General features: G+C 50.5%; 1 protein-coding gene across 2 annotated transcripts; it reads right to left on the bottom strand.

The window, feature by feature from the left end:
• Positions 1 to 2498: 2498 nt before the first annotated feature.
• Positions 2499 to 7202, bottom strand: LOC128820597 (translocon-associated protein subunit beta). 2 transcript variants are annotated; one of them, XM_054001380.1, is made up of 6 exons: positions 7123 to 7202; positions 5247 to 5401; positions 4245 to 4343; positions 3755 to 3863; positions 3521 to 3598; positions 2499 to 2836 (listed from the first exon to the last, which is right to left on the bottom strand). In XM_054001380.1, exons 2-6 carry the CDS (start codon positions 5399 to 5401, stop codon positions 2726 to 2728), a joined length of 552 nt encoding a protein of 183 aa, XP_053857355.1. In that variant the 5' UTR covers positions 7123 to 7202; the 3' UTR covers positions 2499 to 2725. The 2 variants fall into 2 exon arrangements, with proteins under 2 accessions (XP_053857355.1, XP_053857354.1); XM_054001379.1 differs by lacking the exon at positions 7123 to 7202 and adding an exon at positions 6895 to 7063.
• Positions 7203 to 12485: the final 5283 nt, after the last annotated feature.

The following is a 12485-nucleotide window of genomic DNA, read 5'->3' as shown; positions in this document are numbered from 1 at the left end:
GACCTCCATTCCCAAGTAAACCTCTCCTGTTCATTCCATCCCCTGAAATCCCCATTCCCTCAGAACCTTTATTCTCCCAGGGCCCCTCCCAGGCCCATGGGATCCTCAATTTCCCCAGGATCCTAATCCCTAGGACCCCCATCTCCTGACCCCAAATCCCTGGAGCCCACATTCCCCTGGAACTTTCATCCCTGAGTCCCCCTCGCCCTGGGGACCCACACTCCCATTGCACTCCCATCCCCGGTGACTCCCCCTCCTCAGGACCCCCATTCCCCAGGGACCCCATATCTCGTACTCCCCATTCCCCTGGACACCCATCCCTGGCTCCTCAAACCCCCTGAGGCCCCCACTCCTTGGAACCCCACGTCTCACCGTGTGCCACCCAGCCTTGTCCCCCAATCTGTCCTTATCCTGCCCACAGCCTGTCCCCAGCTTGTGGCCACCCTGCCTCCACCAAGGGCCATCACCACGTGTGAACGAGATCTGATCTCGCTTTTTCCCCTTTTTCTGGAGAGCCGCCATCCAGGGCACAAGTGGCCCTAATAGCCTGCAACAGCCAGCCTTGATGGCCGGGGACACCGGGATAGCTGGGAAGGTGGTGCTGCTCCTGTGGGGTGAGTGCCCTGGGCACGGGCCTGACAGCCCAGGGACAGGGAGGTGAGGGGGCACAGGGGGACTGCAGGGTTCCTTTAAATCCCCAATGCCAGCAGAACCCGTGCATTCGGTGACTGGGGTCATGGGGTGGTCGTGTGGGCATGAGAGAGGGGACAGGAAGGTGGGGATAATAATGGTGGGACAAGGATTTGGCGAGGCATCAGGGGGCTGGTGGCAGCGATCTGTGCCAGCACGGGGTAGCCCATTTCGGGGGTGTCTACAGTGTCCCTGTGCACTGCCTCACTACACGGTGGCCACAATGTCCCTGTCCTCAAGGGGTCAGTGCCACACAAGAACAGTTTGGGAACAGACCCCACAACCCTGTGCCCTCATGCCTCTGTCCCCAGGGTGCCACCCTCACCCAGTCCTTCCCCTTTTCCCTTCCAGCCCAGACCCTTGGTCTCACTGGTGAGTCCTCGGGGGATGCCATGCCCCCACCCTGTTGTTCCCAGCCCCGCGCTGGCCCTGGCAGGCTGTTGTCCCCTGTCACCCACAGGTGCCCAGACCCCCCAGCTCCTCCTGGAGCCCCCCTGGAGGCCGGTGGTGCTGTGGGACCGGGTGACACTGACCTGCCAGGGCTCAGGGACTGCTGGTGCCACCACCTGGTACAAGGATGGGCAGGAGGGATGGAACCACTTCACTGTCACCAAGAGTGACACCTACACATGTGACAGACCTGGCAGTGGTCAGCCCCCCCATGAGTCTTAGACAGTGAGGGGCATTTGTGTCCCCAGCCTAGCACCCACAGATTCTGGGTGGGCTCTGGTCCATGGGTCACCCCCTGGTGTGACCAAAGCCTGTCCCCTGCACACAGGGACGTCCCAGAGCATCCCAGTGCAAGGGGACCCCTGTGTTGGAGTTGGGGACCACTGGTGCACTGGGTGTGACCCAATGGGTGGTCCCTGGTGACATTGGGTGTGACAGGTCCCCCCTGTCCCCCAGACTGGCTGGTGCTGCAGGTGCCAGTACAGGTGCTGCTGGAGGGGGACACGGTGACACTGCGCTGCCGGGGCTGGCAGAACAATTCCAAAAGGGCTCCCCACAAACATAAGGAGTCATCCCCCAACTCTCCAAGACCTTGTAGTGGCTCAAGACACAGCAAGGCTTGGTGAGGCTGCTGGGGCTCAGCTCCCCACTCTTGGCTCTGTGCCCCAGCAAAAGCCCCCTCCTGCAGACTGGGAATGCTGGATCCAGCTGCTGCTGGAACAAACTGAGCCCGTGCCCTGGGCTCCGGTGTCCCCTCCTAGCAAGGCCCTTAGCCCTCTTCAGCCACCAGCAGCCATTTTGTGTCCCAAGTGGTTCAGTGTCACCCGAAGGGTCAGAGAATGGAAAAGAGCTGATGGCAGAGAACATGTCCTGATCTACTGTCAGCAGAAAGCTGAAGGTTGTCTAGGGGAGGGGGTTGTGGGTGTGTGTAGTTAAGCAGAGCGTCCCCAGTGCAGTGAGTTTCCCTGCCTGTGCACCTGATTCTTGAGGAATTTAATCCTGATCCTCTTCCCTGCACTCCACCCTCATGGCTTTACAAGCCCACCATGGACCTGGGCAGTCTGGTGGACCAGAGAACAGCATCAACAGGGCAAAGCAGCAGCTGTGACATCCTCTATCAAATCAGGTCTCTGGTGTCACCAGAGCAATCTCTGTCCCACAGGGCAGGCAGCACCTGGAGGGGACCCTGAGATAGGATACCCTGCAGAAAACTGCAGCAGGCAGATGGGAGCTGGAGGCAGCACAGGGGCAGAGCCCCACAGACAGGCCCCTATAGGCACTAACATGCTGCACTCCTCAGATTGCTGCAGCTGCAGAGGAGAGAGGGGTTCCGCCTCCAAAGGGGCTGGACAAGGCAGTTTGGGACTTCTGGTTGTTCTTTTTTCTGTTTGCTTGTTTCTCCATTAGAACACAGAGGGCACCTCACAGCTGCTGCTGCAGCCACCGAATCCTTTGCCCAGAGGGCTGAAGCACAGCGCAGGCAGCACCTGGCAGGGGACTGTGCCATCCCGACCCAGCTGCTGTTCTTGGGGGTTTGGGGTTATCCTTTCCCGAGCTCTGGGCTGCTGCTGGCATTGGACTCTGCTCAGTTCTTTTTGCTCTTGGGGGTGTCATACTTCCTCTTGCTCGAGTACCAGAGCAGCAGGGGGATCCCGATGGAGGGCAGGGTCATCACGCCAAATGCCGCCCAGTCCAGCTAGGGAGAAATTGTTAAGAGAAAAGTCAAAACAATCCAGGCCAGAGGAGTCTTAGAGCAATGAGGTCAGAGGAGGAGAGTGAGGGGAGACCTCACACTGTCTGCAGCTTCTTCACACGGGGAAGCAGAGAGGTAAGCGCTGACCTTTGCCCTTGGTGACCATGACAGGACCCGAGGGAGCATCCACAGCTGTATCAGGACAGCCAATATTAAGGTTGGATATTAAGAAAAGGCTCTTTCTCCCAGAGGATGGTCTCCTAGGCACTGGAAGAGGCTCCCCAGGAAAGTGGTCACAGCACTGAGCTTGACAAGAGCTCAAGGAGTTTGGATAGGGCTGACAGGTACATGGTTGGGATTCCTGGTGTTGCCCTCTGCAGGACCGGGAGTTGGACTCCACAATCCTTGTGGGTCCCTTCCAGCCTAGGAGGTTCTAAGATTCTACTCTCAGATTTTCTGGCTCAAATGCCACAGTGCAGTTCCTTCACACAGGGAGCTGGGATGGAAACTCAGCTGCTTCTGTGACAGTCCTCTGCAGAACTGACAGGAATTAACTCCAGCTTCCACTGGAGCTCTCTAGGTGACTGCAGGGCCAGCCACACACACACCACGTGCAAGCAGGAAGCCACCACACTGAGCTGCAGCTGCCGTGGTGTACTTCTCCATTGTCAATTGAAAGGTACTTACAAAGTGAGGGGAGAACCTCCTGTCGAAGTCACGCTGAGCCAGGATTCCTCCCTGTCCGGGAGCACTAGTGAAGCCAACCTGGAAAAGGCAGGGAAAAGACAGGCTTTGCCACCTTTCCTCCTCGTTCCAGAACTGGGCAGGGTGAGAGCACACGGACACGCATCATCCCCGAGCACGCAGCTCCGGGAGCGTGGTCAGGTGTGTCTGCAGGGATCCCATCAATCAGCCACTTACCACCACCTGGGCACCCTCCTGAGCCAGGTACGTGATGGTGGCAGAGGTGAAGTTGAAGTACCCAGCCTTGAGAGGCCGTAGAACCACGGTGTGGGACACGTTGCTCGCTCTGGGAGCTGGACATTAAGGAACACTGCTGTATTTCATCCCAGGAAGAAAAGTGAGGAGATGGGAAAGAGCAACCAGGAGCCAGGTGCAAAAGTCAGTGCTGCTGACAGATTTGAGTGCTCGTGCTCACAGACAGCCAGACCCACCCAAGGCTGACCCAGCTGCTCCTCCACAGGCAGAGGAACTACCCCGGGACCTGGTCCTGTCTACAAGGAACTTTATTTTTACACTGCACCATTCAGAAGAGCAGGGGTTTGGATTTGGCACCCTGTCCAGGCTCTGGAAGAAATTTCAGGGACAGCAGATGAAGATAGGACAAAGCTGCTGGATGCTCAGGGGCAAGAAAGAGACTCGGGAGAAATTTCAAAACATTAAAAGATACGGAGCAATCCTGTCCCACTTGACATTGAGCATGCCAGAGACGATGCCAAAATCTTCTGGGGGGAAGGAATCATCTGACAGCTCCACATCTAGGGCAGCACTAAACACAACAAAGAGAGGGATGAGACAGGAACCTTAAGCTTTTCCATCTGCTCACAGCAAAGCTCCATTTGCTCTACAGCAAAGTGCACTGACAGTTCCATCTCGACCAAATGGAAGAACTGATTTTGGAGAGATGAAATGTCACCATTCACAGAAGATGGGGAGGAGAGTTGAGGTATCTTACAGGGAGATTGCAGAGGGAGGAAGGCAAAGCTGAAAGAAACAACCACGACAGGAAAAACACCATTTTTTTCCACAATACGATTTGGCAGTTTGCTGAACTTCAGATACCATCCTATGGCTACACATGTTGGCCTAAAAAATAACCAAATCCCACATATAAAATTACAGGAGCTCATTAATGTTGTATTAATCCAACATTACAGCACCATATAGTCTTCTTTTAGCAGTACTGCATTCAGCATGCATTATTCCGCCTTAAAAAAAATAAAAAAAAAACCAAAATCCCAAAGCACTTTAATAGTGTCCTGTATTTTGTTCTATCAGCTTTTCATTCTGGAATGAAGCTTTTTACCAGCATGGTGGAAATTCTATTTTATCTTTGTCAGGTCCTTAGTTAAGTCCTGATAGCAAAAAGAATTTTCACAAAGCCAAGAGCTTTGTGAGCTGCATGCGTGGGGAGCAGAGTGTCACAGGACACCGCAGGAACTATACCATGCTGGACTGACAGCTTGAGCAGCCATGACGTGAAAGCAGGGACAATGGAAAAGGAAGGAATAGGCAAATTTCAGGCTTTTCAGGCACTGCTGGAAAGCTCAGAGTTAGAGGGATATCACATATCACAGAGCATATCACAGAGCTCAGAAAAATTGCCTTGTACCCTGCAGCCACACAGAGAACATTTGCTCGTGGTCAGTACTGAAGCCTGGACAGGGCTTACCTGGAGCCAACATTGTAGATGTTGTACTGCAAAGTCAAATCCTTGCCCTCCACTGCGTATCTGTTTAACAGGGATTTGGAGGCCAGGAGTCTGGCACCATCCTCGCAGTGAGCCACAGACACCAGGGCAAACACGGCAAGAAGTGGGAGCTTCATCTAGAAACACAAGGAAATGGAGTGTCACTGATCATTTGAAATCTCTGAACACTTGCCTGAGAGGATGTAAGAATTGGCACAGCAGTGTCCCAGATCTGCAGCCATGGAAAGTTGATGTTTTTCTCCCCTTTCAAAGCCCTGGCCAGTATCACTGCCCTTTACAGAATCATGGAACATCCTGAGTTGAACGGGACCCATAAGGATCATCGAGTCCAACCTCTGGCCCTGCACATTGCAGTAATGGGCAAAGCTTTCAGATCATTAAGCCTCTTCTAGTAACTTCCAGAGCAAAAGCTTTGGTAATTAACAATTTCATCAGTTTTAGCAACTAATGGTTAATTGCCCTTGCAAAGCTTGGCAACTTTCCAGCGCTGTCATACACAACAGAATTAGTTCTTCTCAGAAAGCACAGCTCCTCACTTCCAACATTTATTCTTCCCTATTTCCAGCCACTGAGGAACCACCAACTCCCTCCTGTGGCTTATCCAAACACAGTGCCTCTGAAGCCACCCTGCTGAGAGGCCAACAGGAAGACTACAGATGTGACCAGCCCCACTTGATGGGGCTTTTAAATGCAAAAACTGCTTCTATATCAGGGCCTCTACCCTTCACAGTCACAGGGTGGCAGGAGTTGGACAGGACTGTAAAGACCATCCAATTGCACCCCTGTCATGGGCAAGGACACTTTCCAATAGACCAAGTCACTCCAAGCCCCATCCAACCTGGCCTTCGACGCTTCCAGGGATGGGACAGCCACGGTTTCTCTGGACAACCTTGTGCCAGTGACTCACCGCCCTCACAGGGACCAATTTCTTCCCAATATCCCATCTAACTCTGCCCTCTGGCAGTGGCAAGCCTTGTTTTGCTACCCCAGGCCCTTGTCCAAAGTCCCTCTCCAACTCTCTTGGAACCCCTGTAGGCCCTGGAAGGGGCTCTAGGGTCTCGCTGGAATCCTCTCCTCAACAGGCTCAACATCCCCAGCTCCCCCAGCCTGTCTCCAGAGCAAAGGGGCTGCAGCCCCTGGATCATCTCCGTGGCCTCCCCTGGACTCACTCCAGCAGCTCCTTGTCCTCCCTGTGCTGGGGCCCCAGAGCTGGAGGCAGCTCTGCAGGAAGGCTCTCAGCAGAGCAGAGGGGCAAAATTTCCCCTTCACACGCTGCCCACGCTGTTGGGGATGAGCCCAGGACAGTGTTGGCTTGCTGGGCCCCCGGTGTACGTTGCCAAGGCATGCTGAGCTTCTTGTCAACCCATCCCCCAGATCCTTCTCAGGGCTGCTCTCCATCCATTCTTCCCCAGTCTATTTGTGTTTCGGGATGCCGCAATGCAGGTGCAGCACCTGCCCTTGGCCTCGCTGAACCTCCTGGGCTTGGCACCGACCCGCCTGCCCAGCCTGTCCCAGCGGGGGTTCCAGAAGCCCCTTCCTTCCCCCCAGTCCTGCCCTGCTGCAGCCGCACAGCAGCGCATACAGCCCAGGCTGCTCCTGGCCCACTCACCCAGGGGCCCAGAGGGGCTCAGGGACACCTCTCAACAGCGAACCGCCCGGTTTCAGCCACCGCTGCCCGCAGAAGACCCCGACTCTGAGGCTCCAGCGCCAGAAACCGGCCGGTCCTTCCTGGCCCCTCAGAGCGCACGACCGATCCTCTCCTACAGACCGTTCCCGGCGCCCCCCGCTCCGTCCCGAGGACACGGCCTCAAGCCGCCCCGGCCCTCCCGCCCCTCACCGTCTCTCCCGCCGCCAACGCCGCAAAAACGAGGCAGCGCCACCGCGGCGGAAATGACGCACGCGAAGCGCGCCTCAGGGAGGCCCTATGCCCCCTGGGAAATGGAGTCTAGGCCCGCGCACACGCAGGGACTCCGCGCCTGCGCAGGACGCGCCTCCCTCGCTGCCCCGTGGCCCGCCGGTGGCGGCAGCGCCGCGCTGGGCCGGGCTCTCCTCAGGAAGGCTCTGGAGAAGAGCAGCAGGTATGTATCGGCACCACAAGCAGCTCTGGCCACGCCAGCAGTCTGCTCAGGTCCGTGGTGGATGTGTAATGCAGTGAGGAAGGAGTTGTTAGGAAAATTAATCCACGAACACCAGAGGTTTATGTCCAAAAAGGAGACAAAGGAGTCCTTTTTACTTTATTCCAATAAAGGGAGAGGCCATGGGGCATTCCCCTGGGGTCTCTCAAATTTTTGGGAGGACGCAGCCTCCTTTTTATCCTAATTTCCTGTCTACATTTCCCTTCTCTCTTTCCCCATTCGCTGAAGTACTTGAGAGGTATTGACTTCCCAATACGCCTGATACCAGAGATTTCCCTCTAATGCAAAACCCTCCCTTTTAATTTTTAATTCTTACGGAATTTAGGGGTTTTTCATCCCCATTGTTTCTTTCATCTTTCAATGTCTAGCAAACCTAAAGATTATTTGTAAAAGCAAATATCTTTTTCCATTAATCAATCAGTGGAATCATTCTCATTGTTTCTTTTATCTCCTAGGTTTATCTACCAGCAGACCCACAACTTGTTTGTAAAGACAAATTCACTATTCCGCTCAATCCCTCCTCTTTTATTTTTAATAATTGTCTTTACAGACTTTAATTATCATTGATTTAATTTTCTGTTCCTGGGTCTTTTTTGGTTTTGCAATTATTTGCAAAGAGATCAATTTCTGCCCTTTTGTAGCTATCTCTGGATCAGTAGGCATGGCTATTATTACCTGCATCCCTTTGATCACATGTTGAGTAAGTTGTACTAAGCAAGGGATCCTGCATGGTAAAAAGATTAGAGTTGCTACAGCACATAAGAGAAAAAAAAGCATTTGTTTAACTCATAGTCCACCAGGTAACCATGAAAACATGTCCTATTCCCATCCTTTCCATGTTTGGACTGGTACATGAGCTAACTTTCTTATTCCTTTTGTTATTTGTTTCACCACCTTTCCATTGTCATCTATTTGCAAACAGCAGTTGGAGTCATTTAATTTGCCACATACTCCCCCTTCTTCTGTTAATAAATAGTCTAATACCATCCAATGTTGTAATATTGCATTTCTCATCTGAGTAGATTGTCAACAAGGAGGTTAATCAATGCTCATATCTGGTTCATTATTACTTCAAAGACAGTTTATAACCTAATTATCCAATTTAAATTATAAATGGGTTCTCTGGTACCTGATATTAATTCATTAGCATTCCATGTCACTGGTCCATAGTGTTGTATAATTTGTTCAGGCGGCCATTCATCTTCACCCCACTTTTGGATGCTCCCTCCAGTCAGGGACAGATCAGTTGACTGCTTTTCTCTAATTAGATCATCATATACCTTGATTCCTAACTGATTTCCCTGAACTTGTGGTAGCAGAAAGAATGATAGTCTAATATACCCCACGTAACATATTCCTGACCAGTCTGGGGGTAACCTGGGGTAAGCATATTGGCCACAAATCCAGTAATGCCCTTTTAAAGCCCAGGTCCTGTTGGCAATGGGACCTTTCCAATTTTCATCATCAATGGGTGGGTCAAAATACAGCTTGCTTCCTGGGCCTAGTGGTCCCCCATCAATAGTTGCCCTGCCATAAGAATCACAGTATTTGCATTTCCAAGCTCCCACATGAGGTTACCACCTGCAGTTACATCCCAGATCTGTTTTGTTAGACCTGGACCAGAACCTATTACAAAGGGTTCCAGTACCATTCCGATGTTGCCACTTCCACTGATAGTCATGGACAATATGTGTCCTACTTGTGGAATTATCTTGGGGGCAGCTTAAAAATAAGGGGTCAAAAAACTTATCCTTCCCTACTGCTTTACAGCCTTCAAAATCCTTTTGGTATTTATGGAAGGAACACCTTACCGAGCTACCATTCGTGAGCTTAACATGCGTTTGATTCCATCTGCCTTGATATCTAGAACAATCATAAGGGGAGCAGTTGGGGGTCCCACAATCTAAACCCAAAGATAAAGTCCAGTCACAAACACTTTTTCCCACATATATGTTTCCTGTTCTATTTAGACAATAAACGCCTCTTTCAGAAGAATGAAGCTGCCATGGATTTCCTTCTTCATCCCAAAATCCTATTCCATTATGGACCTCACTCAGGGTACTAACCCACCATTTAGGCTTGACTGGGCTGACCACCCATGGCAGAGGCCCCCTGGCCCTCTGCAGACCCAACAATTGCTAAGGTTAAAGGTTTTTGCTACTTCTTCTCCCAAGGTTAAAAAATTATTTTCCCAATTTTGGCCCCAACTAACTGACAATCTAAGGGTAAGATTGTTAGGAGAAACATTCTAATGGTGTATGTAATCTCCTAACCTAATTTTCACTTTCATCTTGTCTTCCACACCACCTGTGGTGAGAGAAGGCACAGAAACAGCTTAACATAAAGAAAACAATGACAGCAAGGATTGGCCCCCAGTGACTGGAGGTCCAAGAGCAGAGATGCCCACACAGACTATTTCAACAGGCAGTAGGCACACCGGGCTTCCCCCAAAGTCAATGCACTGGCTACTGCTCCAGTCCACCCCTGCGGAGTGTCAGTTGCGGCTTCCCATCCTTCTCCTCCCGCTGAGATGTCCAAATCTCCAGGGCTTCAGAGATCTTGATCCAAGTGTGATGGGTCCCACCGTGTTCAGCTGTCTTGATGGCTGTTTCTGTGGTCAGTAACACTTGGAAAGGTCCACACCACTTCGCCACCAGGGGTGCTTCTTTCCACTCCTTAACTAGGACCCAATCTCCTGGATGGATGTTGTGAATAGCAAAGTCCAAAGGCAGGGTCTGTGCCAGCTGAGCTTCCTGTCGAAAAGATTTCACAGGAGACAGTATCCTGGCCACATATTGTTTTAAATATACATCACTTATCTCTACCCCCCTCCCCTAGGCTGAGAATTACAAAGGTAAGGAATTCCAAACATCAATTCAAAAGGAGGTAACTGAATATCTCCCCTGAGTCTGGCTCTTATTCTTGCCAAAGCCAGTGGCAAGAGCCGTATCCATGGCGTCTTAGTTTCTATCACCAGCTTCAGGAGGTGTTTCTTTATTTCTCCATTCATCCTCTCAACCCGGCCCGAACTCTGGGGGTGCCAGGGGGTATGGAGATTCCATTGTATCCCTAAGGCAGTCATAACTCCTTGAAGAATTTTTCCTGTAAAATGAGTTCCCCTATCTGAGTCTATTGCTTCCACAATCCCATATCTTGGAATTATTTGTTCCAAAAATACTTTAATAACTGATCCTATAGTTGCTGAAACAGCTGGAAATGCTTCTGGCCACCCTATTAACTGACATACTATTACCAGAAGATACTTAAATCTTGCCACTCGGGGCATTTCAGTAAAATACACCTGGCATCTCTGGAAGGGATGTACAGCCCAAGGCCTCCCTCCCCTGGCAAGTTTCTTTGTAACTCTGTTATTGGTTTTAGCACAAATCAAACAACCCTCAATAGCTCGTTTAGCCAGAATAAAAAGACCCACAGGAGCATACCTTTTGAGGAAGGCTTCTGCCTTCTGGGAGCCCCAATGACTCCCTTCATGGAGTTGTTTTAACAACTGTAAGGCAAGAGCTTTTGGTATCCACTGCTTACCATCCCTTGTAAACCAATTATCCCCTCTTTCCTCTGCCCCACTCTTTTTAATTATCTCAAATTCCTCTGGTAGAAAAGACAGTTTATCTGGCAGCAGTGCAGTTACTGGGAGCAAAGGGAGGATCTTGGAAATTTTTGGCAACGATGCAGCTTTCTGAGCTTCTTCATCAGCCAGTCGGTTTCCTATTGCCTCCTCTGAGCACCCTGCCTGGTGCCCTTTGATGTGTATTATTGCTAACCTTTTTGGTAAGTTCATCATCTCCAGTAGGCGAGAGATTAAGCTCTCATGAGCAAACGTCTTTCCCCTGCAGGTTAATAAACATCTTTTTTCCCAGAATTTCCCAAATGCATGTATCACCATATGCATACTTAGAATCAGTAAAAACACTCCCTGTCTTGTGCCTGTATAATTCACAGGCTCTCACGAGGGCATACAATTCCGCTGTCTGAGCTGACCAGGTGGGTGGTAACCTCCCCCCTTCCTTTAATTGCCTTCCATTCACGATAGAGTATCCTGTAAATATTTTCCCTTCTATCACCCTTGAAGACCCATCAATAAACACATTTTCTCCTTCAGGCCAGGGAGTATCTCGCAAATCTTCCCTAGTCTGGAGATTGTCTGGAGATTGATCACCTGAATACAGTCATAGGTTTCTTCCTGGCCCCTCTCTTCAGGGCTGTTCAAACATGAGGCTGGGTTGAACCCTTCCCCACTTTTAAATTCTAAATCCTCTCATTCCATTAAACAAGATTCATACTATAATAACCGAGAGCTGGTCATCCGCTTAGAGGCTCTTTCCATTAACAAAGCTTTAATCTGATGTGAAACTTTCCCAATCAGATACCCTCCCCTTGTCAGCTTTCAGGCCTCAGCTGCCATCAGGGCTGTGGCTGCACAGTTCTGCAGACAATGAGGCCAGCCTCTGGCCACCGGGTCTAACAATTTTGAAAAATAAGCAACAGGCCGCCTTGTTCCTCCATGCTCTTGCACCAAAATTCCTTTAGCATGACCCTGTTTAACATCCACATACAGTTCAAATTCCTTTTCTGAGTCTGGAAGAGCTAAGACTAGGGCCTTAACCAATTTTTCTTTTAAGTTTTTAAAGCTTTGCTCTCCTTCTGGTGTCCATACCACGACATTAGGACTATCTTGGGTTAAAAAGTCATATAAAGGTCTGACCACAACAGAAAAATCTTCAATCCATGCTCGGCAGTATCCCACCAACCCTAAAAACTGCTGTAACTCCTTTTTTGTCCTGGGTAATTATAATATATGTTATGGAATAATTTGTGCTTATTTAAAGTATACATGAAATAAGTTGTGCTTGTACAAAAAGATTCTTAAAGTTTTAAAAGACCACAAGCCGCAGCCGGGGGGAAGATTGAGAAACCAAAGATGGCAGCAGAAAGAAAGACCTAATTTACAAACGAAAAAGCGTGGCTCCGTGCAGAGATGGGCCCTTTCCTGGGACAATCCAGGAGACACCTAAGCGATGAATACTCGAGAAGTATTTACAATCAA

Source organism: Vidua macroura, chromosome 29 (genome assembly GCF_024509145.1).
Source record: "Vidua macroura isolate BioBank_ID:100142 chromosome 29, ASM2450914v1, whole genome shotgun sequence".
NCBI lineage: Eukaryota > Metazoa > Chordata > Aves > Passeriformes > Viduidae > Vidua > Vidua macroura.
The sequence above is the reverse complement of the archived record's forward strand: the minus strand, read 5'-3'. Positions and strand labels throughout refer to the sequence as shown.

Bases quoted from the DNA above. Each gene is read 5' to 3' on its own strand.
- LOC128820597 (XM_054001380.1), bottom strand. From the start codon at position 5,401: ATGAAGCTCCCACTTCTTGCCGTGTTTGCCCTGGTGTCTGTGGCTCAC. The intron at 4,344-5,246 runs GTAAGCCCTGTC...TGTTGTGTTTAG, and splicing joins ATCTACAATGTTGGCTCCAG to TGCTGCCCTAGATGTGGAGC. The intron at 3,599-3,754 runs GTAAGTGGCTGA...TGCCTTTTCCAG, and splicing joins AGGAGGGTGCCCAGGTGGTG to GTTGGCTTCACTAGTGCTCC.